At 36.5% G+C, this 26,454-nt stretch overlaps 1 protein-coding gene across 6 annotated transcripts in view; it reads left to right on the top strand.

Annotated features, from left to right (window-relative positions):
• The window catches only part of Gigyf2 (GRB10 interacting GYF protein 2), a 132,567-nt gene that overhangs the window by 80,433 nt on the left and 25,680 nt on the right, over positions 1–26,454 (top strand). For 4 of the 6 annotated variants that reach the window (XM_071619538.1, XM_027941702.2, XM_027941704.2 and 1 more), the window contains 12 exons: positions 4,258–4,475; positions 4,566–4,728; positions 4,813–5,004; positions 7,933–8,129; positions 9,079–9,238; positions 15,760–15,926; positions 16,806–16,897; positions 17,961–18,068; positions 19,054–19,154; positions 20,791–20,891; positions 22,916–23,077; positions 25,619–25,777. In XM_071619538.1, coding sequence (XP_071475639.1) covers positions 4,258–4,475; positions 4,566–4,728; positions 4,813–5,004; positions 7,933–8,129; positions 9,079–9,238; positions 15,760–15,926; positions 16,806–16,897; positions 17,961–18,068; positions 19,054–19,154; positions 20,791–20,891; positions 22,916–23,077; positions 25,619–25,777 — 1,820 coding nt within the window. The remainder of the gene's footprint in view (positions 1–4,257; positions 4,476–4,565; positions 4,729–4,812; positions 5,005–7,932; positions 8,130–9,078; positions 9,239–15,759; positions 15,927–16,805; positions 16,898–17,960; positions 18,069–19,053; positions 19,155–20,790; positions 20,892–22,915; positions 23,078–25,618; positions 25,778–26,454) is intronic. The other 2 variants (XM_071619536.1, XM_071619537.1) reach the window with 2 other exon arrangements.

The following is a 26,454-nucleotide window of genomic DNA, read 5'->3' as shown; positions in this document are numbered from 1 at the left end:
AGTGGGAAAAGTAAACTGGTTTTTAAAAATGGAAAAAAAAAAAAAGAGGGGTCATTTATGCTATCATACTTAGTCTTACTACTGCTTAAAAAATTTCAGCATAAAAGTTCCCTTATCTATTCCGTTGACTGAAATCACTTTATTTTCCTGGGACAAAAGGTATAGTTTAATGGGAAACACCTGCCTGCAACTACAAAAGTGAGAGAGTTTCATTCAATTTTCTCTAACTCTTATTAATCTATCTTTAGCATTCTTTAAAACTTAAAATGGGGGTGGGGTGGGGTGTATGGAAAATAAAAACTTTTTATTCCAAATGCATAATTATACACTTGGAATGTGTGTCCTCCCCATAAGTGGGTATTTTTGCTGAATAAGAAAGGATTTATTCTTTCAATTTTTATTTCCTTTGGAAATGTGATTTGTACTTATTTGAAGAACAAATCTAAAACCCAGGTCAGAGACATAGTCACAAGTTAATTCTTTTGTCCTTCTAGCTTTAGAAAAAGGAGAGAGAATAGTAGTGATAAGTAGTTTTTTAAGTTCTTCTTGTGGACTCTTAAGAATGCTTCAAACTGTTCTTCTTGGACATTAGATATGCTGGTAATTGAAGACACTGGTGCTTTGTGTTAAAGTTCATTCCCTACCAAAGTGCTGATTCCATGCCTCATGATAATCAAATGCAACTGTTGCTTGAATTATGGGGTCATCCAGAAATCAAACATACAAAGAATGTGTACATGCTCTACGAATTTCATGTTTATAATAATGATTTATCAACCATATGCCAAAGATGCTTACCTATAATAGAGGAAATTATAAAAATGTAATTTTTTTTTTTATTTTAAAAAATCAGTTCATTAGTAAAACCACTAGCCTAGGTCTGAGTAAACATAACAGGCACTTGGAATATTTTATGGGGTTTGTAGGTAGGTAGAAACATAGGAAGGTTAGTCTTTGGATAGAGTCATGATGCGTTTGTGCCAACTCCTTATGGCTGCCTCTTGGGCAAGCTTTCTGTCATTAGTGGGCATTGTTTACATCACAGGATCTAGGCAGTTCTCATCAGTCTATTCTTGGACAATCAAATGTTATAGTTCTTTTTCAAGACATTGTGGCATTTTATGCTGAGCTTGCTGGTAAACAGGTTTGTAGACTATGTTCCCAATAAGCATTCAGTGAAGAATGGATAGGATCTGGGCTGAGCGAGAAGAGAAATTCCAGCTGGTCAAAAAAAAATAAGGTGAATGTTTTGGAAGATGAACAGTGTTTCTGAGCCCAAATGTCAGATGTTGATTCTATTTAAGGGAATTGAACGAGTAAAATTTTAGTGTTATTTTCTACTGTTGACCCCTGCCCCAACTTAGAACTTGATTATATGTTTTTTCTTATCTTTTCTAAATGTTTTTTTTGTTTTTCATAATTTAACTTTCATAGCATTTTACTCATTGACATCACAATCTTCCCAAAATCTTTATACACCTTCCCCCTTATATATTACATCACATATATATATATGCTGGGGATTGAACCCAGAGGAGCTCTACCACTGAGGTACATCCCATCTCTTTTATATTTTGAGATGGGGTTTTGCTAAGTTGCTGAGGCTAGCCTCAAACTTGTAATATTCGTGCCTCAGTCTCCTAAGTCACTGGGATTATAGGCTTATGCCATCATGCCTGGCTCCCCATATAAATATATATTTTTTCCTCCAAGATATTTGTGTGTGGAGAGTATAAAGATAGAGGTCTGGGGGCTGGGGTTGTGGTTCAGTGATAGAGAGCTCTCCTGCCACGTGTGAGGCACTGGGTTTGATCCTCAGCATTGTATATAAAAAAATAAAGGTCCACTGTCAGCTTTTAAAAAAAAAAAAAAGGCTGAAAAAAATAATATTAATCGTCTTTTTTTTTTTTTTGCTTAGGATATAGAATACTCTGTATGATTATAGCAGCGATTATAGGTTAACTCTTAACACTTCTTAGATTTTAGTAAATCTTTTAAAATTTGAGTAAAACTTAAAATATCATTTTGAATGGTTTTGTGAAAATAGTGTTTAAGGTTAGCTCACATGCCTATAAAGCAGTGGTCAACCTTATTAAGTCTTAGCTGTTATATTTAGTTTCATTAGTAAATTTTTATGAATTATTGATAACAAAATTATGAGCTGTAGGTTTTTTAAAAATTATTATTATTTTACTTTTTAAATTTTGAGACAGAGTCTCACTAAGTTGCTGAAGCTGGCGTTGAACTTGTAGTCTTCCTGCCTCAGCCTTCTTCATCACTGAGATTATAGGCTTGCACCACTGTGCCTCTCTGGGGTTTAGTTTTATGACAATAGAACTTGTAGCTGGATGTGGGTAGAGTTGGGAGTGTGGAAGTCAGTGAAGTATCCACTCAGCCAGCAGAACTTAGGAAACTTAGTAAGAGGGAAACATGAGCCAGGTGCCTGGAAGGATAGATTCCTATCATGGTGCATACTTAGACTGTTTAGAAACCATAGTAGTAGACAAAGGACTCTGGAATTCAGCATTTGATCATGAAGACTCCTTTTGAGTAATGGCTCCATGTTTACATTTTAAGCAATCTAGGCATAAAATTCCTTTGCTGTCATGGAAGGAGTATTTTGTTTTTATAATTAGGGTATATGGAAATACCTTTTGGAGAGTGTTTTATAAGATGCTACCTGTATTAGGAATCTTAACATTTTACCTTTTTTTTTTCCAATTTGATTTTTATATTGTTAGCTCTAGCAATTTGGGCTTCAATAGTAAGAACATTTCACTTTGGCCTCTTTTCTTTAGTGTATGTTCCACAGAGTAAACAATCAATAATAGAAAATTCTTATGAATTAAAGCCTGCCTTTTTAAAAAATACTCTTTCAGATTTAGGTTTGACAGATTTTGAACAAGAATTTGCTTTTTTTTTTTTAGGGGAAAAAAACCACAAAACCTTAAGTTGGATCTTTTATTCTTAGGCATTATTTTTCTGTTGGAAAGTAGATGCAATAAATAGTGTGCTAGGGTGGATTTAGGAATGCGCCTGGGGGTGTTACACAGAAATTAAAAACTCTCTAGGGAGAATTAAGAGATGAGAAAAGGGGAAACGAGAGTTAATGTGCTATTGTGAAAACAGCAGCAGAGGATACAGAGTTGGATTCTACTTCTGTTTGCTATTTAGCCCATTACTTTTGTCAGAATTTTAATTTCTTTTTAACCTGTGTAGTTAGGATAGTGTACCACATAAGATCTCTAACATTATTGGTCAGTACTATAATTCCATGACTTTTTGTTGGGAATCAAAATTAGAAGTGACATTAATAAGTAGGCATGGTGAATTTGATGTGAATTAATACAGAGAACTGCTCTTATGCAGTAAAGAGTGATATTTTCAAGGAAGAAAAAATGCTTTAAAATTCCTGCATGGAAAAATATCCAATGCTGTAAAAAAAAAACATCCAAGGCTATTTGTGGTCTCACAAATAGACCACATAAATAGCTAATCAGATATTTAAAGCTTATTAAAAGTCCTTCCTTTTTTTTAAGGGGCAGGTATCAGGGATTGAACTCGGGGGGGCACTCCACCACTGAGCCATATCCCCAGCCTTTTTTTGTACTTTATTTAAAGACAGGGTCTCGCCAAGTTGCTTAGTGCCTTGCCATTGCTGAGGCCAGCTTTGAACTTGAGATCCTTTTGTCTCAGCCTCCCAAGCCACTGGGATTACAGGCATGTGCCACCACACCTGGAAAAAGTGCTTACTTTTGAATAAAGTGTCTTTTAAATGTGCTGTTTGAAATGTATATTCTAAGCTTTTCGTGTATGTTACATGGCTTAGTATTTTTTTTTTGGCACCAAGGGTTGTACTCAGGGGCACTCAATCACTGAGCTATATATCCCCAGCCCTATTTTGTAGTTTAAATGAGACAGGGTCCCAGTGAATTGCTTAGTGCCTCGCAGTTGCTGAGGCTGGCTTTGAACTCACAATTCTTCTGTCTTAGCCTCCCAAGCTGCTGAGATTACAGGTGTGTGCTACTGCACCCAGCTATGGCTCAGTATTTAATGAAGGTCAGTACTGTTGTCACTTAGTGATGACGTATATCTACTTGGAGCTCTGAACATCAGTTTGCTAAATTTTCTCTTTAGACTGATCCCTTTGGATTTGCTGTCAATTGTAGTTTTCTCCTTTATTCCCTGGCCATGATTTTCTTTTTCAAATACTGTCATAAAACTTTTCTAAGGTTTGTGTCCTCCTCCTCATCTCAGATGGCCCTCGTTCTGCAGGCTGGCGGGAACACATGGAACGCCGTCGGAGGTTTGAGTTTGATTTTCGAGATCGGGATGATGAACGAGGTTATCGAAGAGTGCGCTCTGGCAGTGGGAGCATAGATGATGACAGGGATAGTTTGCCTGAATGGTGCTTAGAAGATGCTGAAGAAGAAATGGGCACGTTTGACTCATCTGGAGCATTCCTCTCTTTAAAAGTAAGAAATTTGTTTTAAATGATGGCAGACCTTGACCTTACACCAAAGCCAAATATGCTGTTGACCTTTGGTTTTATTTTCTTACTACAGAAAGTACAGAAAGAGCCTATTCCTGAAGAGCAGGAGATGGACTTCCGACCTGTGGAGGAAGGGGAGGAGTGTTCTGACTCCGAGGGTAGCCATAATGAAGAGGCCAAAGAACCTGATAAGACCAATAAGAAAGAGGGAGAGAAAGTAGATAGAGTCGGAGTTGGTAAGGCTTATTTTTGTGTTTTACCTTTTTTATCCATCAAACCAAAAATTTCCTAAATTCATTTAAAATTCCTTTATGTTCCAGAAGCTAGTGAGGAAATACCCCAAACTTCGCCATCATCTGCTCGACCAGGTACTCCTTCAGAACATCAACCTCAGGAAGCAGCATCACAGTTTGAGAGGAAAGATGAGTCTAAAACTGAGCAAATGGAAAAAGCTGAAGAGGAGATTCGGACGGAAAACAGTCTGCCAGCCAAGGTGCCCAGCAGAGGGGATGGTATGTATTTGTGAGAGTAGACAAACTAGGATTCTGTTGAGGCCTGTGATCACTGATATGACAGGCTTTGACTTATGTCTCCTAGAATTCCTTGTGGTGGGTGAATTATTAGAATAGTTTTTTTTTTTTTTTTTTTTTATCCAGTAAATGCAATTAAACAACGTTCCCCACATAACTATTCATATCAGAATTCACCAAAATAAAATCTGTGAAGTTGGAGCTCAGAGATTTCACGTTGTGGATGTTATCACATAGCTGTCCTTGCATCATTTGCAAGTTGGGTTTGGAATTCTCTGCATTAGTTCAATTCCCATATCATACAATTAACCTTTCCTTCTTGTAATGGTATTTGTGCACAACTTTACACCAAAACACCATTGTTCCAAAGAAGCCAAAAAGAGTGCATGGGTGATTCTGGAGGTCCCATCATCTTTGCTAGAATATATGCTTTTTCCTTATCTTCTCCAGTGTTGCTGTATTGGTTTGAACTGCTCATTGCCATTTTTAGGCAATTATTATTGTTTATTTCCATGATTATTCTTACACACATTTTAAAAACAACATTGTGATGCTTGATGTTAAAGGGTTGTTTGATTCATTCTTCAGCAAAACTCACAGCCTTTCATATCGCCTGGGAAAGTTCACCTGATACAGCATCTGCCTCAAAGCATGCTGCTTTTGTGCTGTTCTCCATCTCCTTCACACGACTCACCACTCTGAAAGCGTTTAGGTCCTGATTTATACCCTGTTTTCGTGTTCATACTGTGTCTGAAACTTTCTTCCTGCCAAGCCCCCAGGCTAGAGTGTCAACATTTCTCGTTTCTTAAAAACAACTGGGACTGTTTCTAACATGCGCGTGTACACACACACACACACACACACACACACACTCACGCACGCATGCGCGTGTGCACACACAATTCTAACGATCTGTTTTTTTTCCTCAGTAGACTTGATACTTTGAGAATTTATTTGAACCAATAATTTCTTTTCAGTTTTTTAATGTAGAGCATAAAGCTGAATGAATGAATGAATGAACCGATTCAACAAATATTTGATGTCTATGTGTCAAAAACTGTGGAACTTATGCTTCTTGAGACCTGTTTGAATCAAAGTATTTGTTTTTCAGTTATGATATACCCCAGAATTATTTGCAGTGTGCTTTCTTAAAAGGACATACCCTGAAGGTCTTACTCTAGATGTTAGCATCGAGAGCATACATGCATATTCTGAGAGATCTTCATAGATGTGCATTAAAAGTTAATATTCCAGATTTGTAGTCTATAGCGAATTCAATCATGCAATAACCAACAACCCAGAGCAAAAAATAACAGTAGAAGTTCACTATTGTCAGACTCCTGGAATGCATCAGGAGGCAGTTAGTTTTTGAACTCATCTTGGAATGATAAGTAGCATTTGGAGGTGTAGGTGTGACTGGGTAAGTTGGGAGAGGGCATTCTAGTACAAGGAAGCAGTGAGATAAAGTGAGGAAGTAGGACTGACTGAGGCAGTGGTAAGAATCTGCCTTTTTTTTTTTTTTTTAGATATGGTATGAGGTGTGAGAGAAAAGGAGATTGGTAAAGAACATCATTGGAACTTAGATTTGGCAGCTATGTATGGGGTATCTTGTGAAAAGACAGGTGGGTTGTATGTACTCTGACAGTTTAGGCTCTTAGGCAATCACAATGAGGTAGATAGTGCACCTGTAAAAGAGTGGTTGCAGGTGAGATTTAAGAACCAAAATTGACAGGACTTAGTCACTGACTGACTGTCAGGGCAGAGAAGAGAGCAAAGGTGACTGAGGTGCTTGAGAAGATTATGGTGCATTTCACAGGAAAAGAGTGAAAGTTGGGCACATTTGAGAAAGGAAAAAATAGATTCAGTTTGGGACATTAGTTCTGAAGTGTTAATTTAAAAAAAGAGATGCCAGAAAGTGTCCTTGGGTTCAATCCCCCCTCTCCCTCCCCCAAGAGTAGATGATGAAGATGAGGAAGAGTCATTAAATTAGCAGCAAGTGCTTGGCTTTCAGAGAAGAGCTTTTCTGAGGTGAGAGAGCATAGAAGTCTAAGGGTGGGTGGTGGTAAAGGGGAGACAGCATATATGGACTATCCTTTAAAAAACTTCAGCAGAGTAAGGAGATCAGGAATTTGGTTGGAGAAGGCCTCTGTAATTGAAGAAACAGGTTTCAAAGGAGAAACTAAAATTGTATTTGATTATTTCCATGCACCCCCACCCCTTTTACCTACCTTTGTGCGTGTGTGTGTGTTTGTGTTTGTTTGCTGGGGATCGAACTCCGGGCCTAACACTTGCTAGGTAAGCACTCAACCACTGAGCTACACTCCCCAACTTTCCTTTTCCTTCTTAAGAGCCTGCCTGCTGAGAGATAGAACTAGTAGCCAAGACAGAATTGCTTTTATATTTTCTACTCTTTATTGAAAAGAATATCCTGCACTATTCACATACACTCCTAAATAAAACATGTAATGTATTGAATTATGACTTGATAATAGGCACTTAAAAATGATTGCTGATATTTTCAGTGGAGAATTAGATGAGGTTTGACACATTTTTGAGAAAATTCTGGTGGTTTGATAATTGTCTTTACTACTTGGGTACATAAAGAAGGGATTAAACTGTTGCCATGAGTTCCAGCTGTAGCTGTTGGATATATGTGCAAGTGACACAAGTAGACACTGTAGGAAGATCTTTTAGGGACCTCTTAACGCTTATCTTCTCTCATCCTGTAGAAATAATACTGTCATTCTAGGGACAGTACTACATTTTTCCATAGGAAGTAGCTTCAGTGTTCATGACAGGGGTCACATTTCTGTTGGACCCATTCAGCAGGCTGCCCAAGTTAATGATGTTGAGTTAACCTAACAAGAGTCTCTGTATACAGATTTTTACTAGTCTAAATTCTTCCTCTAGAAATGGTTCCTGACATCCAGCAGCCCCTGACACAGCTCCCTCCAGACCCAGCCTCTCCTCTTCTCATACTTCCACCTCCTGTTACTGCTCCCAGTCCTGCCTCGCGGCCAGTGGAGATGCCAGTTGTTGGTGCTCCTGGTATGGGCGGTGTTTCCACAGAGCCAGATGATGAAGAGGGTCTCAAACACTTGGAGCAGGTAGAAATCATGTTATTCTTTCTCATCTCCTTTCAAGCTGCCATAAAAATAAGAAACCCTTAAATGAATATTCAAATATAGAACTTTTGTGCACTAAATTTTAAGTGGAATGGAAAAGTTGTTGGTTACTTTGTATTTATTTGTATGAGTAATTGTCTTTCAAATCATTTCATGGTTTTAAGTTTCTGCTATGTAGTAGTAATTATGTCAGATTATTTTTTGCTCTTCTGGGTTTGCCCTTAGCTGTTTACTTTTCTTTTGTCTTTTTTGGACATTAATCAAATGCCAGAAATGGCGAATATAAGCAGCTGTGGATGGGCACCATGTTGTCCATGTTTTTTGCCTCAAGTATAACAGGGATGTTAGTTTAAGTCTCAGGATGTTAGCATTATATTCCTGTCTCTAGATTTCCCAAAGATTGCATATACCATTGAAATATTGTTTTTGTACAAAATAATTTCTCTTTCCTTCAGACTGGGATTGTTAGAGACAGGAAATGCTAAAAGAAGGGAGTGTGGGCCTTAAATTTTATTTGTAATTGTAGAAATTGAGCCTTTTGTTCTAATAAAATCCTGTTTTTAGTTTATGCAATTTAGAATTAACCAGCAGCTACTAAATCCTTGAAAGATTTGTATGGTGCATAAGATATATTGTGAGAGAAAAAGAAAAACTTTATTAGTGTATTTATTAGGAACCTGGATTTTGATCTTTACCAGTTTGAAACCTTGAGCAAGACTTGACATCTTTGAGTCTTAGTTTCTCCCTCTGTAAAATGGGGACAGTACCTATTTTATGGCATTTTTGGGAAAATTGCTGCCTGCTTTGTTCCTTTCAGTGTCTTTCACAGATCAAGTAGACCAATAAAAGGTGGGCATTATAACATGTGTAAGTATTGATTTAGGATCATTTGTTTCCTTGGTCTCTTTTTGTTTTTCTTATTTTTTATTAGCAAGCTGAGAAGATGGTGGCTTATCTCCAGGACAGTGCACTAGATGATGAGAGACTAGCATCAAAACTGCAGGAGCACAGAGCTAAAGGAGTGTCAATTCCATTGATGCATGAAGCAATGCAGAAGTGGTATTACAAAGATCCTCAGGGAGAAATTCAAGGTAAAGTTGTTCTCCCCTACTTGAAATACTGAAGTGCCTGCCATTACCTCCAAAATCTTTTAAGAAGAGGATTTATTTAATGTTAACTTGCATAATAGTCTGGAAAGTCATCAGCAGGCTTTGTTTATATATGTGAAAATATATATGTGTGTGAAAATAATTTGAACACAAGGCAGAATGTGATGATTAATATGGCAGTGGCATAAGTAAAGTGACATAAGTAAAGCTGGTGAAGTAGTCAGGTGTAAGTTATGCATTTCTCTTGTGCTTCAGTCTCCTTGACCATCAAAAGGTGATGGCAGTGGTGTTGGGAGACCTTGAATGTTTTGCTGAAATAAAGGGTAGAGAACTACTAAAAATGTCTGAGAAAAGATAGTGCTATACTATAAATGAATTCCTTAAAAGATGTGTGTGGTGCAAAATTTAGATTGGGAGAGAAAGCTATGCAGAATATTTGTGGATTCTTTATTTCTGCTTTTGAAATCTTTTCTTCCAACATGAAATTGATTGTTGACTATATTAATGTCACTTTCAGGATAGTGTTTTACTGAATTCACCCTGTAAGTTCTTTCCAATGTATTAACTCCCATTCTACTCTCTGAGTCTTTATTGACTGCTTTGTTCTCCTTAATATTATTTATTGCTACCTGGCATTATGTATACTTATTTATTGTTTACATCCTACTACACTATGAGATAACCTGAGAAGCAGGGCTTTGTGTATATGTGTGTTTTAATTTATTTTCAGTTTTCACCATTTATTGTAATGTTTGTTACGAGTTTTTCACATATGGCATTAATTGTGTTAAAGTAGTTTCCTTTTATTTCTACTACTTTATTGACTTTTTTTATTATGAAAGGTTTTTGAATTCTGTCAAACACTTCTGCATTAATTGAAATATTTGATCCCCACTTTTATTCTGTAATGTACTATATCACATTGATGAGTTTTTATATATTGACCCATCTTTGCATTTCAGGAGTAACTTGCACATGACTAGGTGTATAATCCTTTTTAAATGCTGCTGAATATGCTTTGCTGTAGTGTTTTTTTCATGATTTTTGTATCAGTATTCACAAAGGATTTTGGTATGTAGTTTTCTTATGGTGTTTTTGTTAGGCTTTGAACTACAGAATGGGTTAGGAAGCATTCCCTCCTCTTTTTTTTTTTTTTTAATAATATTTATTTATTTATTTTTGTTTTCAGCGGACACAACATCTTTGTTTGTATGTGGTGCTGAGGATCGAACCCGGGCCGCACGCATGCCAGGCGTGCGTGCTACAGCTTGAGCCAAATCCCCAGCCCACATTCCCTCCTCTTTGATTTTTTTTTGGATTGATGTTAAAGCCAGCAGGTCTAGAACTTTTCTTTGTCAAGAGATTTTTGATTACTGAGTCAAGGTAACTGTCCTTCGACAGATATGTAGTTTTCATATATTTTCTCCCAATCATCCTTTCCTCTCTTTGTCCTCTTAACAGTTTTTCACAGAGCAAAACTTTTTAAATTTGAATGAAGCCCAGTAGATCTTTTATGGATTATTCTTTTTAGTTTTAAGTCTAAGAATTTTTTGCTTAGTTTTAGATCCCAAATATTTTATATTTATTTTTTTAAAGTCTTAAATTTTACATTTGAATTGATGGTCCATTTGAGTTGATTTTTATGTAAGGTATGAAACATACTATCAAGTTATGTTTCATTTGGTTCTATTTGGTTTGATTTGCTTTTGCTGATGGATGTCTATTTGCTTTAGGACCAAGACACACTGTGCTCCCTTAAATTATTTTCTTTCAACTTTTGTCAGAATTCAGTTGAACAGGGGCTAGGGTTGTGTCTCAGTGGTAGAGTGCTTGCCTAACATGTGAGGCACTGGGTTTGATTCTCAGCACCACATATAAATAAAATAAAGGTCTATTGAAAACTAAAAAAAAAATATTTAAAAAAAATTCAGTTGAATACCTGTGTGGGTCTGTTTCTGGTTCTCTACTGTCTTCTATTGTGTGTCTATTCCTTCAGAATGCCGCACAGTCTTCATTATTTGTACCTATATAATAATCTTGAAATCAGGTAGACTGGTTGTTCTCAGTTTATTCCTCTTTTTCAAAATTGCTTTTATTGCTTCAGTTCCTTTGCCTTTCCATATAGATTTTAGAATAATTTTGCCCTTATCTTCCAAATATCTTGCTGAGATTTTGATAGGAATTATGGTAAATCTCCACATAAAGTTGAGAATTGACTTCTTTACCACACTGAGCCCTCCAATCCACAAGCAATGGTCTATCGTCAATTTAGATATCTTTGATTTCTTTTATCAATATTGTGTAGTTTTCATTATAGGCTCTTTACATGTTTTGTTAGATTTACACTTGAGTATTTGATTTCTTTGAGTGATTGTAAATGTTATAGTTTTAATTGCAGTGTATTTGTATTCATGACTAGTGTATAGAAATTCAATTGTAGCCGTGTGTGGTGGTATGTGCCTATAATTCCAGTGACTCTGGAGGATTACACAGTCAAGACCTGTCTCAGCATATTGCAAGACACTGTCTCACAAGAAAAAAAAAAAGAAATGCAGTTGAACTTTGGGTATTTATCTTATACCCTTTGATTGTGCTTGATTTGTTTCCAGGTAGACAGTCATGTCATCTGCAGATGATGGCAGTTTTTATTTCTTTGTTCTCAGCCTGTATGCGTTTTATTTCCTTTATTGCCTCATTATGTGTTTTATCACTACAATGATCAAGAGTGGCAAACTCCCTCCACCCTTTTTATTCTGTAATGTGGTGTGGTCCTGTGTTCTTCTCTTAGAGGGAACACATTCAGTCTTTAATCATTAAGCATAATATTAGTCATAGAGTTTTTGTAGATGCTCTTTATTAAGTTGAGAAAGTACTCTTTCATTCTGTTTTCTAAGTTTTTATCATATGTAAGATATTATCAAGTATTTTTTCTCATCTGTTTATATGATCATGTGGTTTTTCTTCTTTACCCATTTCATATAGTAGATTACATTGATTGGTGTTTGAATATCAAACAAGGCTTGCATCCTTGGAATAAAACTCCAGTTGTTCATGGTGTACAATACAATCCTTTGTGTGTATTATTGAATCTTACTTGCTAATATTTTGTTAAAATTTTGTATCTATATTTATGAAGGATCTTATTTTGTATTTTTTGTACTTTCTGTTATCTGGTTTTAGCATCAGGTTAATATGAATTGGGAATATCCCCTCTGCTTTTATTTTCTGGAAGAGATTATTTAGAATTGGTATTAATTCTTCTTTAAATGTTCGGTGGAATTCTTTAGTGAAATCATCTGGAGATTTCTTTTTTGGGAATTGTAAAATTACAAATAAGTCTGAGTGCAGCGGCATACACCTATAGTTCCAGGAACTCAGTAGGCTGAAGCAGGAGAATCACAAATTCCAGGCCAGCCTGGGCAATTTAGCAAGACCCTGTCTCTGAATAAAAAGGGTTAGGAATATAGAGTGCCTTTGAGTTCAATCCCTAGTACTACAAACATAAAACAAAACACAAATTCAATTTCCTTAATTATGAAAGAGCTATTTAATGTGGTAGTTAGTTTGCACTTCTTGACAAATTGGTCTGATTTATCTAAGATACGAAATTTACGTGTGTAGAGCTATTGTTGGTAGTATTCTCTAATTGTGTGTTTTGTTTTTGGTTTTGCCATGCAAGAAAGCTTTACTATTGGAAAAAAATTGTAAGGCTTAAACAAAGAGCATTCTCAAGAGAGAGAAAGAGCTTTCTTCAAGCAGAGAAAGACCTCTTACTATATATTTAGATCTTCAATTTTATAGTGTCTATCCTGCTTCATTCCCAATATTGGTAATTTATGTATTTTTCTTTTTTGCCATTTGTACCAATCTTTTTTTTTTTTTTTTTTTTGTACTGGGGATTAAACCCAGGGGTGCTTAACCACTGAGCCTACATCCTCAGCCCTTTTTATTTTTTTATTTTGAGACAGGACCTCAATAAATTGCTGAGGCTGGCGTTGAATTGAGAGGCTGCCTCAGCCTCTCAAGTTGCTGGCATTATACGCATGCATCATCATGCCCAGCTTTGTACCAGAGTTTTTTGTGAGTTTTACAGATGTTTTCAAAGAATCAGCTTCTTGTTTTATTGACTGTTGTCTATATTATTTTTGTTTTTAATTTTGTTAATTTTTGCTTTTTATTTTTTTCCCTTCAGGTTACTTGGGGTTTACTTTGTTCTTTATCTAGGTTCTTGAAGTAGAAACTAAGATATTGATTTGGGATTTTTCCTCTTTGATAATGTTGAACCTTTGATACTATATTTTTTTTCTCTCAGCACTTCTTCAGCTGTCTCTCGAAAAATTTGATATGTATATTTTCCTTTCCATTCTATTCTGTGTATTTGTTTTTTAATTTCCCTTGAGATTTCCTCTTCTATCCATGGATTATTTTCAGATGTGTTTTTGGTTTCCAAGTGTTTAGAGATTTCCCTTTTTTCTTTCTTTTGTTGGTATCTAGCTTGATTCTGTTTTAATCAAAGAGAATACTGCGAATGATTTCAATTTTTTTTAAAGTTTTTGAGATTTGTTTTATGGTCTAGAAGATGGTTTATCAGTGTTATATGTAATGTGGGTACTTGAGAAGAATGTATATTTTGCTATCTTTGAAGTGTTCTAAAAAAATTCAACTCACTTCTAATGTTTGATTTATGTTTTTCTGTAATTTTGCTGATTTTTCTGCCTAGTTGTTCCATCAAAAGTTGAGTGAAGGGCAGGGGTTGTGGCTCATTGGGCTTCATACAAATTTAAAAAGCATGTGTGAGGCTCTGGGTTTGATTCTCAGCACCGCATAATAAATAAATTAATAAACAAAATAAAGGTTTACCGACAAAAGTTGAGTGAAGGATATTGTTGTCTTCCGCTTGTTGATTTGTCTCTTTCTTTTTCAGTTCTCTCACATCTTGCTAAATATATTTTGCAGCTATGTTGTTTGAGCCCTACACATTTATAATTGCTGGGTCTCGGTGAATTAACCCTTTATTGTTATATGTCTGTCTCTGATAATTTTCTTTGTTTACCTTATCAGATCCTAATACAACTACTAACATAACTTTTTGTTAATCTTTGCATGATGAAATTTTTCCTATTATTTTACTTTCAGTCCACCTTAATGGTAGTATATACAAGTGTTCTTCAGTTTATCGTGGGATCATGTCCTAATAAACTGATTATAAGTTGAAAATATTGTAAGTGGAACAATATTTAATATACCTAACCTACTGAACATTGTAACTTAGCAACAAAGTATGCTGTAGGGTCTTCATTTTTTACCCTCATGATCTGATGGCTGACTGGGAGCTGTGAGTGAGTTAGTGTAGTTAGGAAGTATTGTTGAAGTATGATTTCTACTGACTGTATAGCACATTCACATCACTACAAAGGGGAAATATTGGAAGTCAAACCATTAAGCTGGGGACTCTTCTGTGGTTGGGTCATGTTTCTGGTTGCCTCCTTCTTCGTTTCTAGAAGAATTCCAGAGTTTTCAGTTGAGCTTAGCAGGAGAAGTAAGGAAAAGTATATCTACTCTATCTGAAGTGGAAGTCCCAAAGGCATTGTTTTATTATTACATATCAATTGCCTAGTTTATATAGCCTGTGTTTAGTAAATATTTGTTGAATGAATTGATTATATTTTACTGATCACATGCTTTGTTAGTTTTTAATGTATAAAATACTCGATGATTTCTTATTGTAAAATCTAGAGAACATTAGTTTATCTTTTCCCAGGGCCAGATTTAATCTTACCTTGGTAAATTGTAATTTGTCTCAGATTAATTGATTTTTGTTTATATTTTGCCCTACCTCCTAGAAGAATATAAAAACTAGAGAATGTGTTTAGCCCTGAAAGTTTTATTTTTTTCTATGTTCAAATGATAAAAAGTCCACCAAGTACTTATTAACTCTTTTCAATTGTTTCTTACTTTTTTTGACGAATGAATTGTTATAGAGATTAACTGAGATAAAGGTAATAACTAAAGCACTACTGTGACTGTGGGATATATAAAAACAGAGTTTGGGCTGCAGATGTAGTTCAGTGGTAGAGCACTTGCCTAGCATATGCAAGGCCCCTGGGGTTTGATCTATAGCACCATTAAAAAAGGAGGGGGTTTATTTAAAAATTGTTTCTGTTATATTTTATTAGTTAGAAGCCTATATGGCACCTTTAGAGGTAAATTATAATACTATAAAAAATATTTTGCCGTGGTTTGGGAGGATAAGGCAGGAGGCTCTGAAGTTCAAAGCCAGCCCTAGCAACTTAGTGAGTCCCTAAGCAACTTAGCAAGGGCCTGTCTCAGAAAAAAGGGGTAGGGTGCTGGGGTGTGGCCCAGGGGTTAAACAGCCCTTGGCTCAATTCCCAGTACAAAAAAAAAAAAAAAAATCTTTTGAGGATCAGATTTAGGGAATATTTCTTTTGTTTGATTCAGAAAGGAATTCTTACTGCTTTTTTGTTTAATTGATGTTCTTACAGGTCCCTTTAATAATCAAGAGATGGCGGAATGGTTTCAGGCTGGCTACTTTACTATGTCTTTGTTGGTGAAGAGAGCATGTGATGAAAGCTTCCAACCTCTAGGTGATATCATGAAGATGTGGGGAAGAGTTCCCTTCTCCCCAGGCCCAGCTCCCCCTCCTCATATGGTGAGTACTTTCCAGCTCAATTGGAGTACATGTTAGAAACAGAAGCACTTGGTTCTCTTTGAAACACAACCCCGTGTTACTTTTAATAAGAAAGAAATGGTAGTCCTTTGAAAGTGATTGAAATGATAATGGGAGACTGAATACTGAGCTATAATGGCCTTTTCAAATCTCTCCCTCCCTCTTTGTCCCCTGTGTACTTGTGAAACAGGATTCTTCAGTGCCTTTCCAGCAGATGTAGCATGAAGGAAAACCAACAACTTACCCTGACCTACCTGTGGTCTGCCTCCTTACCACTCTAAGCTCATGTTAGAACTTTTATCTTCATTCATCTGCTGTGCTTCACCATAAATATCCTCTTTGAGTTCCTTAGATGGAATGCACATTCTCCTCCTCGTATCTCCATTTGCCTCTTGTTTTCTGGCTCAGAGCATTCTTAAATTTGAGTCTTTTCCTGAAACAAATATCATCAGTGCTTCAGGATATTTCGGGGACTTAAAATCTTTGGCTGGGGAATCCTTCTTGAAGTTTCTCCAGGCCTCTCCCCAAAAAGTTCCTTTTGAAAGTTTCTTAATAGTATCTCCCTCTCCATCTCTTTGATAGTATCAGGAGGTACTATCAAAGAGATGGAGAGGGAGATACTATTAAGAAATAATTCCTCACCTTAAGGAATCTCTTATAATTAAGACACCATCTTATTCCACTAGATGGCATTGTTTAGTTTTTAAAGATACTAGAGTTTTTAGTTAAGGGTTTGGGTAAAAGAATAGTGTTTGAGGGGAAGGTCTTGGATTCATTGCTTTCAGATATATATACAAAGTGGCTTTTAGGTTCTTTGCAGTTTATTTAATAGTGTTTCTTCCTCCATCCCTTTACTCCCAGGGGGAGTTGGACCAGGAACGATTGACCAGGCAGCAGGAACTCACAGCCTTGTACCAGATGCAGCACCTCCAGTACCAGCAGTTCTTGATACAGTAAGCAAAAATGCAGCATGATATACTGCAGCACCAAAGGGGCTTTAGACAGGATCTGCTCCCCAGTCTCTCACCTTTACAGCAGAGTGCTGCAGGCTTACGTGATACTTTAGTAGCCTACTAGTGGCATGTTGACCACTGTACATTCTAACTGTAGTCTTATCTTACCTCTTAAATGCCAGATTTTGCAGAAGATGACACATAGTTATAATTTTCAAGGTCTGTATTTATTAAAGGAAGAGGCAAAAATGTTTGAAGAACTTAATGCCTTCTGAGGCTGTCAGTGAGACAACATATAGGTTACTGGCAGGAAGAAGTTAAAGTTTATACTGTTTAAGAGTAGGCCGAAATGATGACAAAATCACTCAGGTTGCATAATCCTTACAGAAGAAGTAGGTTTGCTCTGGTGTGCAGGTTGGCAAAGTCTGGCCTTGGTGGCCTATTACTTTTTTTTTTTTTTAATGAGCAAAGTATTACTGGATCACAGGTCCATCCATTTGTTTACAGATTGTCTGTGGCTGCTTTTGCTTCACAAAGACAGAGTTGAGACTGTGTGGCTTGCAAAGCTGAAACTATTTACTCTTTGCCCCTTCTCAGATCTAGGGGGGGAAATTACCTATAAATTTCCAAGTGGAATTATTCAAATTTAAAAAATTTTATAGACGTGATTTTATTTTTTGCAGAGGGTATTTCATTTGGAAATAGCTGTTAAATCTGTTTTATTTTTCACTTTTAATCTGGTAAGGGACTGTTTTCATATTGAAGGCATTTGGCACTTTTCTACATTTTGTGGGATTTTTGTTGTTGCTTGCTTTTTGCTAGAAATATATCATCTATATATTCACCAGAAACATGTCATCTATGAGTTTAGTTATCTCTGAAACAAATTACAGAATTTTCTGTGTGACTGTTATTATTATGAAGGATCATAAAATATATTTGGTTGCTATTTCTAATGATTTTGGGGGTGATGATGAACTCAACTTTGTCTTTCGATGTCTTATTCAAGTGAACTATAAATGTAGGGTCACTCTTTTTTTTTTTTCCCTTTAACTTTTTGAAGACAACAATACGCACAGGTTTTGAATCAGCAACAGAAAACAACCTTGCCAACCCAGCAACAGCAACAGTTGGCTCTTCTCCTCCAACAGTTCCAGGCTCTAAAGATGAGGTTGGTGGTCATTTCCATTATGTATCACATTTGTGTGTGTGTGTGTGTGTATGTGCATGCCTGTGTGTACATTCACACATGTGAAAGAATTAAAGGAAATTTGGTATAATGAGTGAATTTGTCAGAATATTGACAGATAATCCATATCTACATGTTGTATATAAAAACAATACAGTTTTAAAAAGTAATTTAGATGGTCATAGCATTTAAAAAAAAACTTTTTTTTTTTTTTTAAGTAATAACCAAAGAATAATGAGAACACTATTCCTTGAAAAGCAGGATGATCTTATGGAATTGTAAGAACAACAAAAAATCATAGTCTAGGATTTTAATTTTACTTTCATTCATAATATCTGTAAAAATATATTAATAATGCTATATAGAGTTAAGATTTTCTGGAACCCAAAAACCATTAAAGTAGGTACAAGGACAGGGAAATTATGCAGAAAGCATTTAGGTTTCTGCTCTTTCAGATTATGATTCAGGATATTTGTCTTAGCTCCTGAAGATGTGCCAGTTACTGCTATCAAAACCTTACTGTCTGATTTAATCAAAAGGATTCATATTTCTCCTTTGAACCTTAATCTATCCTATGAAGCAGGCAGGTTGGTGGTAGGACCTCTGTTTTAATGATAGGCAAACTGGGGCTCTGTGAGGCTATAGGACTTGGCTAAGCTAACATGGAAAACTTCAGAGACAAAAGTGCAGACTTTTTGGCTTTTTTATCATAACCTGCCACCACTGTGACTTTTGTTGACACGATCAGGGTTTTTAAAAGATAGTAGGTACAGCAGTCATTTAGAAACCAATATTTGCTAATACTGTAGAAGATTCCTGTGATCACTGTGCCTCTATTTTTGTTCCTCGTCTAACTGTTTTGGTAGTTTGGTGATCAATAACCCGGAAAACCCATAATAATCTAGAAGTTGCTCTTTTTTTTTGCAAGTGACAAGAACATGTTAATTTTTTTTCCCCTCTCTTGCAGAGTATCTGATCAGAACATCATTCCCTCAGTAACTAGGTCTGTGTCAGTGCCAGATACTGGCTCTATCTGGGAACTTCAGCCAACAGCCTCACAGCCTACAGGTAAACACTTAAGAGTGTAGTAGTAATTTATAATTCAGTTTTTAAAAAATGTGTCAGATTTTTATCCATTCTGTATTGAATATTAACAAAAAGTTCCATTAGTAATAGATCATAGAAGAAGACTGAAGGTATTAAAAATACACTGTAAAGGATTTTCTAATGGAAAAGTATTAATTGCTTTTGGTTTCTTTAGTTAAAAGTGGAAAACATGCATAAGTAAAAACAGATCTATCTTTGAGTTAAGGATTGATAACATGCATTAATATTGTAGATGCCCAGAAATGTAAGGAAGAGAAAAGCATGCTTTGAAATGAGTACCTTCCTTCATCCTCTGATCTTTTTGCATCAAATTAGAAAATTTGTGGTTAGGATTCTTTTTTTAAAAAAGTCAGGATGCTGGTGAAGTAAGTACTTCTTTTTCTTAAGGTCTGATGTCTGCAGAGGTGTGGCAAGTTTGAATAATGAGTAGTTCTTATATGAGATATGAGTTTGGGGGCTGGAGTTGTGGCTCAGCGGTAGAACGCTAACCTTGCAAGTGCGAAGCCCTGGGTTTGATCCTCAGCACCATGTAAACATAAATAAATAAAGATATTGTGTTTAAAAAAAAAAGAGAGCTATATGTTATTTGAAAATTCTTAGGAACTGTAAACATTGGTGAAGAGCTGTTGAGCCATAAAGCAGTGTTCTAACACTGATCGTGCAGATTATGACAGTGAAAGGTTGTATTGTCTTCCTTCAAAAACTTTCTATGCTATGTGTACCTTATTATTTTTTTTAGAAGTCATTTATAGTTAGGATATTAAAATATTCTCCAGTGTTTTGGAAACTCTTAAGTACATGATTAAACAATTTCTCTCTTTGGATTTGTGTGGGGTCATAGTCCTTTTAAAGTCCATGGGCTTTATACAGTATTTAGTAGTTCATAAATTGAGTGTCATAGGAAATAGATCAAAAGCGATGTTGGCAAATCTTGTTGGCAGTAACAAAATATACTCAGAAGTCGTTATCTGTCATTTCCATGTATGATCCTGTACTGCCTTTTAGATCACCCTGTCCAAATATTACTTGTAACACCTCTCCAACCTTGCCAGAGACCTCCCCAGCTCCAGCTGTAACACACAGGCTCTCTTTCCAGATGAAATTCATTCTGTAACCATTTTTAAATGAATAGTTCAGTGGCATTTAATATCTCCACAGTGTGTACCCACCTAGCTCTCTCTAGTTGAGTATAGCAAGAGGCTGTATGGCTACTGGAAGTCTATGGAGTTGGATCCAGCACACTGGGATTGAAGTCTTGGCATGGTCACATACTTGCCATATGCCCTTGGGAGTTTTAAAAACTAGTTTATTACCTGTAAAGTTGGGGAGATTTGAACAGATGCCTTTATAGAGCTTTTGCATTTTGACATCAGTTCCCCAATAAATGCCCTATACTTCTTTCTTTCTAGATGTATTGAAGGACAGTGATAGAAACGAGAATCTGCTGGTAGTTCAGTCTACTTAAAAGCAAAACAGATGTGTATGATAGAGCTCATTCAGGCCCAGGAAAAAAGCAGCTTTTTTAAAAATTATGTACATGAGTATATGACCATGAGTGCAAGCTCTGACTTCCCTCATTTTTTCCTTTTTCTTACAGTTTGGGAAGGTGGAAGTGTATGGGATCTTCCCCTAGAAACCACAGCACCAGGCCCTGCCCTGGAGCAGCTTCAGCAGCTGGAGAAAGCCAAAGCTGCAAAGGTCTGGAACTCATGCCACCATGGCTGTGCATGCCTCCCAGCTTCAGGACATAAGCCTTTCTCTTTATTCACTTCTTTCTCTCTTGCTAGCCAGACTTTTTCTTTTTAGTTTACTTCTGCTTAGCTGGTATAAGTACATTCATATTCTATCCTTTTTGTGTTCTCTTCTCCCCAAAACAGCCTCACAATATAATTAAAATTAAAGAGGGAGCAATAGTTGACATGAATGATCATGGTCATGTGTGTATTTTAGTTACATTATTCTTATTATGAGCGTTTGTTAGAAATACTAAGGCTGTGACAAATATCCACTACATTGTTTGTTGAACTCCTGATCTATGGCTTAAGTTCTCACATTGAATCTTTATAGTCATTTCCTCATATCCCCAGACATGACTGAAAAGCTGGAAATTATCGCTAGTCCTGTGTTCCATCCACATTTCCTAGAGGAGCTAGAATCTTGAATTTTGGAGTTAAAAAGGATGGATATCTGTGCCAACTCCTGTTGTCATTATATAATGTTTTCTGGGATCTCATGCCTCCAAGCGAGTCTCATTACTATTTTACCCTTAATGCATTCCTGTTGCTTGAGGTAGTAACAGTCTATATTTAGAGTGCCCAAGATTCATGGTTCAGGTCTTTTCCCGTAAATGAGTGAGACACCATAGTTCATAGAATTCTTGAGCATCTTTTGGTTCCTTGGTGCTTTGTGTTGGGAACATATAGCTGATGAAAGTAGAGTTCCTTGGGGGAGTTTACAGTCTTGTGGGGGCCCGGAAGGGAGGCACAGATTATTAGCACTCAAAGTAGCACAGTGTGGTCAAGAATATAGGAGTCATCTACCCAATTAGAGAGGTGGGGAGCAGGAATTGGGTTACACTTCGGATAGTAATACCAGAGTAAATTTTCACTTTAAGGGTAGTAGGACTTAGCCCAGGTGAAGGGTTTAGGGATGACAAAGTGGAAGGAGGTTAATATTAGATTGCATTGGAAGGACTGCAACACCAGTAAAGTGAGGGAGAACATGCTGGACTCTGGAGACAGTTGAGTAATTTGGTGTGGCACAGGGACAAGGTGTATCTGAGCAATAAAAGAGAGAGACTGAGGAGATGAGGATGGTCATCATGAGGGTACTTTTTCATGTCATATTAAGGAGTTAGATTTATTTTTAGAGTGAAGTGTGCTATTACATCTAAGTTTACGAGTGTTTCTTTGTTTTATTTTGGTGGGAATTGGTATTGAGCTGGAGAACATGGGCAGAGCTAGATGAGGGAAAACTTGATAAGAAACTCTTAGGAACATGGATGAGGAAAGTGAAGGCCTGAACTATAGCTGTGGCAACGGGACTGGAGATAAGGTGCTAGATTTGAGTAGTATTTGGGAAATATATGTGATATAATTTGGTAAGGTCTTCAAACTTTAAAGAATTGTATCATTTTCCACACTAGCAGCTTTACACAGTAGCAGTTGAACCTTGTGGCTACACTGTTAGATCTTAAGTCAGAAAATTCTTTGTAGGGAGATTAAATAACAGACATGCCATCCCAGGAGAGTTCTGATGATACTCTCATACTAGCCACTTTCTGTCTGTAGTGTAGTGCAGTATGGAGAGGAGAGAGATGGCCAGAATGGAGGAGAATGCATTCAGTTTAATTTTTTGGTACTGGGGATTGAACCCAGGGATGCTTTACCACCAAGCTACATCTCCAGTTCTTTTTATTTTTTTTATTTTGAGACAGGGTTTCATTGAGTTGCCCAGGCTGGCCTCAAACTTTCGATCCTCCTGCCTCAGCCTCCTGAGTCGCTGGGATTACAAGCGTGCGCCACCATACCCCTGCTTCTTGTGGTTATTGTGGCTCGTCAGAGCTTAGAGTCCATGCAGGGTTTCATCACCCAGTTGCAGCACCAGCAACTGAGTGAATGGCAGTGTCTGCACCCCCCAGCTTCTGCCAGTACTGCTGAGTGCTTTTGGGGTGCTCCTGTGCTTGATTTCAAGTTTCTGAGAATACTCTCATGTAATCCCAGCTAGAGCAGGAGAGAAGAGAGGCAGAAATGAGGGCAAAACGGGAAGAGGAGGAGCGAAAGAGGCAAGAAGAGCTCCGGAGACAACAGGAGGAAATTCTTCGGAGGCAGCAGGAGGAAGAGAGGAAAAGGCGGGAGGAAGAAGAGCTTGCCCGAAGGAAACAGGTACATCTCTGGGAACTGTTACATTTGTCAGAGTAGGGGTTCCGTGATCTGCTCACCAAAGCAGGGGGGGTATTAGCATAATTAAGATCAGAACTTTAGAAGACTCACTCACCTTTATAGAGAACCTTTGTTTTCCACCAGTGCCCATAGTCTTAGTAAATCATTCTTCGAATTGATTTCTTTTTCATAATTTTCTGCATTTTATAAACCAGTTAGATTTCAGAAGTTCTAGCCTTTCTGCTAAAAACATGAGGGAGTAATTTTGGTGAGCAGCATAAAATATATATATTTTTTAAAGTCAAGTGTGTTTTCAGAAAATAAAATCTGCAATAACATAAAGTGGTTAGTCTTTAAATGTTGGTTCAGTGGCATTATATACACTCATGGTGTTGTGTGACTTCACTACTATCTGTCTACTGAGCTACTTCATCTTCACACACTGAAACACCTTACCCATTAAACAGAGAGTCCCATTTCCTGCTTCCCTCTGTCCCCAGTAACCACAATTCTTTCTCTGTGAATTTGTTCCTGATACCTATAATTGGAAGTATGCAATGTTTGTCTTTTTTGTGACTGGCTTATTTCATTTAAGGTTCATGCATGTTGCAGCATATGTCAGAATTTCCTTCCTTTTTAAGGTGGTGTATATTCCAGTATACATTTTATTTATCCATCTCTTGATGGACATTTGGATGACTTCTATAATTGGCTATTGTGAATACTGTTGCTGTGAACATTGATGTATAGATGTATTGAGTTTTACTTACAACTTTTGAGTATATACCCTGAAGTGGAGTTGCTGGATCATATGCTAATTCTATTTTGAATTTTTTGAGGGACCACCATGCTGTTTTTCACAGCTGTTTTACCATTTTTTGTTCCTACAACAACACATAAGGGTTCCAGTATCTCTACATCCTTGTCACACTTTCTGGTTTTGTTTTCTTTCTGAGGGCCTTCCCTGCTGGGTAGGAAGCCATATCTCGTGGTTTTGATTGATATTGAGCATCTATTGAGCATCTTTTCATATGTTCACTCATGCAAGTATCTTTATGATATTGTACTTCTCATTGACTTAGACCTTTGCCCTCTATTCTTTCCCTTAATGAATCTTTTCTGAGGGATTAGGGAGGAGGAAATAAAAACCAAAACTCCATACATGTAACTATATATAGCTCTCCCTTGGTATCTGCAGAGGATTGGTTCCAGGACCTCTATAGGTCCTAAAATTCCAAAATCTCAAGATGCTCAGGTCCTTAATCGTATCTTCCTGTATAGTTTAAATCATCTCTAGATAACTGACAATACCTAACATAATGTAAATATTATGTAAGTAGTTGTTATATACTATATTTTTAAGGTAATAATGACCAGGTAAAAAGTTTGTATAGCTTAATATAGTTTTCTGAATATTTTTATTTTGTGGTTTGGTCAAATCCATAGATAAAAAGGGCCAGCTGTATTTTTTATAACTTACATTTTTATAACTACATTAATGAGTATGTCAAATATACCTCAACAGAACTACATTGTCGTATTTGCTAGCTATATGAAAATTTTTTATGTTCTAAATTATAATGATTTAGCCAATTCCCTATTGTGAGACATGAGGCTTGTTCCTATGTTTTAACTGTTTTATATATAAGAGTGCTTAAAAATCCTTATAGCTAAGTCTTTTCTAAGTATTGGTAAATAGTGAGGCTTAACATTTTTCATGTAGTTTTCACTGTATGTCTGTTCATGTGCTTGGTCCATTTTTCTTTGGGGCTTTTATATATAGACTTCCATAGAAAGAATCTGCTCTTCACTGACCCAGAAGTCTAGCCTCGCTGCACATATATATCCCACTTATAGGCCCCAGGAAGTGCTCTGTGAAGAACAAAAGGATTCATGCTGAGATGAGAACAACTCATCTGTATGAGTATTATGCAGCAGTATTAAAAGGCTCTGAGAAGTATCACAGTGACAAAATCCATTTAATTCTGTAGTGCTCGGTGTTTGCTAAATGACTTTGACAGCAGGATCCCTTTCTGTGTTGTATTTGATGATACTGGTGGGATTTTTGTTTTTCAGAACATGTTCTGGGACACATGGCTTTCTCAGTACTTCTGACTAGAAGAACTTATTCTTACCTCATCAGGAATTTTTGGTGGCTATAATGATTAACTATGCCTTAAGTTTCCAGCTGATTAAAGAATAGGAGTTAAAGGTACCAATGGAGAAAGCGAAGCCTAAATTCTAATGTAGTTCCTCTAGGGTTAATCAGTAAATGATGTAGCTAATAGAAAAGCCAGAATAGACTTCACAATGTACTGCAATTTTAACTACTAATATTTTAAATACAACTTTATTTATTCTTAGGTGCCACTTCTCCAACTTATATAATACTTTTTACTCTAGATCCTCATTATATACTTTTTTATATTTACTGTTCACAGAGACTCAGCACATCATCTATTCCTTTCTAAATTATAACTAATTGATATGATACCAATAGATAAATCGAGTTTAACCTTGCTCCTCTACCCTTTATTTCTTCAGGAAGAGGCTCTGCGACGCCAGAGGGAGCAAGAAATTGCATTAAGACGACAGCGAGAAGAGGAAGAAAGACAACAGCAAGAAGAAGCTCTCAGACGACTGGAGGAAAGGAGAAGAGAAGAGGAAGAAAGGCGGAAGCAGGAAGAATTGTTACGCAAGCAGGTGGCCAAGTGTTTCCTTCTAATTGCTTCTCTGAAACTAAGAATTAGGACATTAACATAGCCTATCTAAAGCCTTTTCAGTTTGTTGAAAGTTACCCAAATAAGCCTAATTGGCTCTTTTTTGTTATTGTTGTTTTATTTTCAGTACTGGGGATCGAATCCAGGGCTGCTCTTTCTTTGAACTACACTTTGCACTTTTTATTTTAATTTTGAAATACAGTCTCCTTAAGTTACTGCACTAGTAATTTTCTTGCCTCCATCTTCCTGGTTGCTGGGATTACAGGTGTGCAACATCATGTCCAGCACCCTAAATGGCTCTTGTTACTTCTGTCTAAATTCTTTTTATCATCAAATGAAACCCTGTTTCCTGGGATAAAAATAAAACCAGTCTCTCTATAATGATGAAAAATGTAAATTATTTTTTAGCAAGTTTCAACTTTATACAAAATAAACAGAATAGTACATCAAATTCCCATAAACCACCCAGCTTCTGTAGTTACTAATGGAATGATTTTTGTATATGGTGTGAGATAAGGATCTGATTTCATTTGGCATGTGAATATCTAGTTTTTTTTAGAACCATTTGTTGAAGAGACAGTCCTATTCTTAAGTCTTACCATCTTTATCAAAAACCAACCAACTCTGAATTTATGGATTTATATCTGTGTTATTCTCTCA

Source organism: Marmota flaviventris, chromosome 11 (assembly GCF_047511675.1).
Source record: "Marmota flaviventris isolate mMarFla1 chromosome 11, mMarFla1.hap1, whole genome shotgun sequence".
In the NCBI taxonomy this organism is placed as follows: domain Eukaryota; kingdom Metazoa; phylum Chordata; class Mammalia; order Rodentia; family Sciuridae; genus Marmota; species Marmota flaviventris.
Note: the sequence above shows the minus strand (reverse complement) of the source record. Positions and strands in the feature narration are given on the sequence as shown.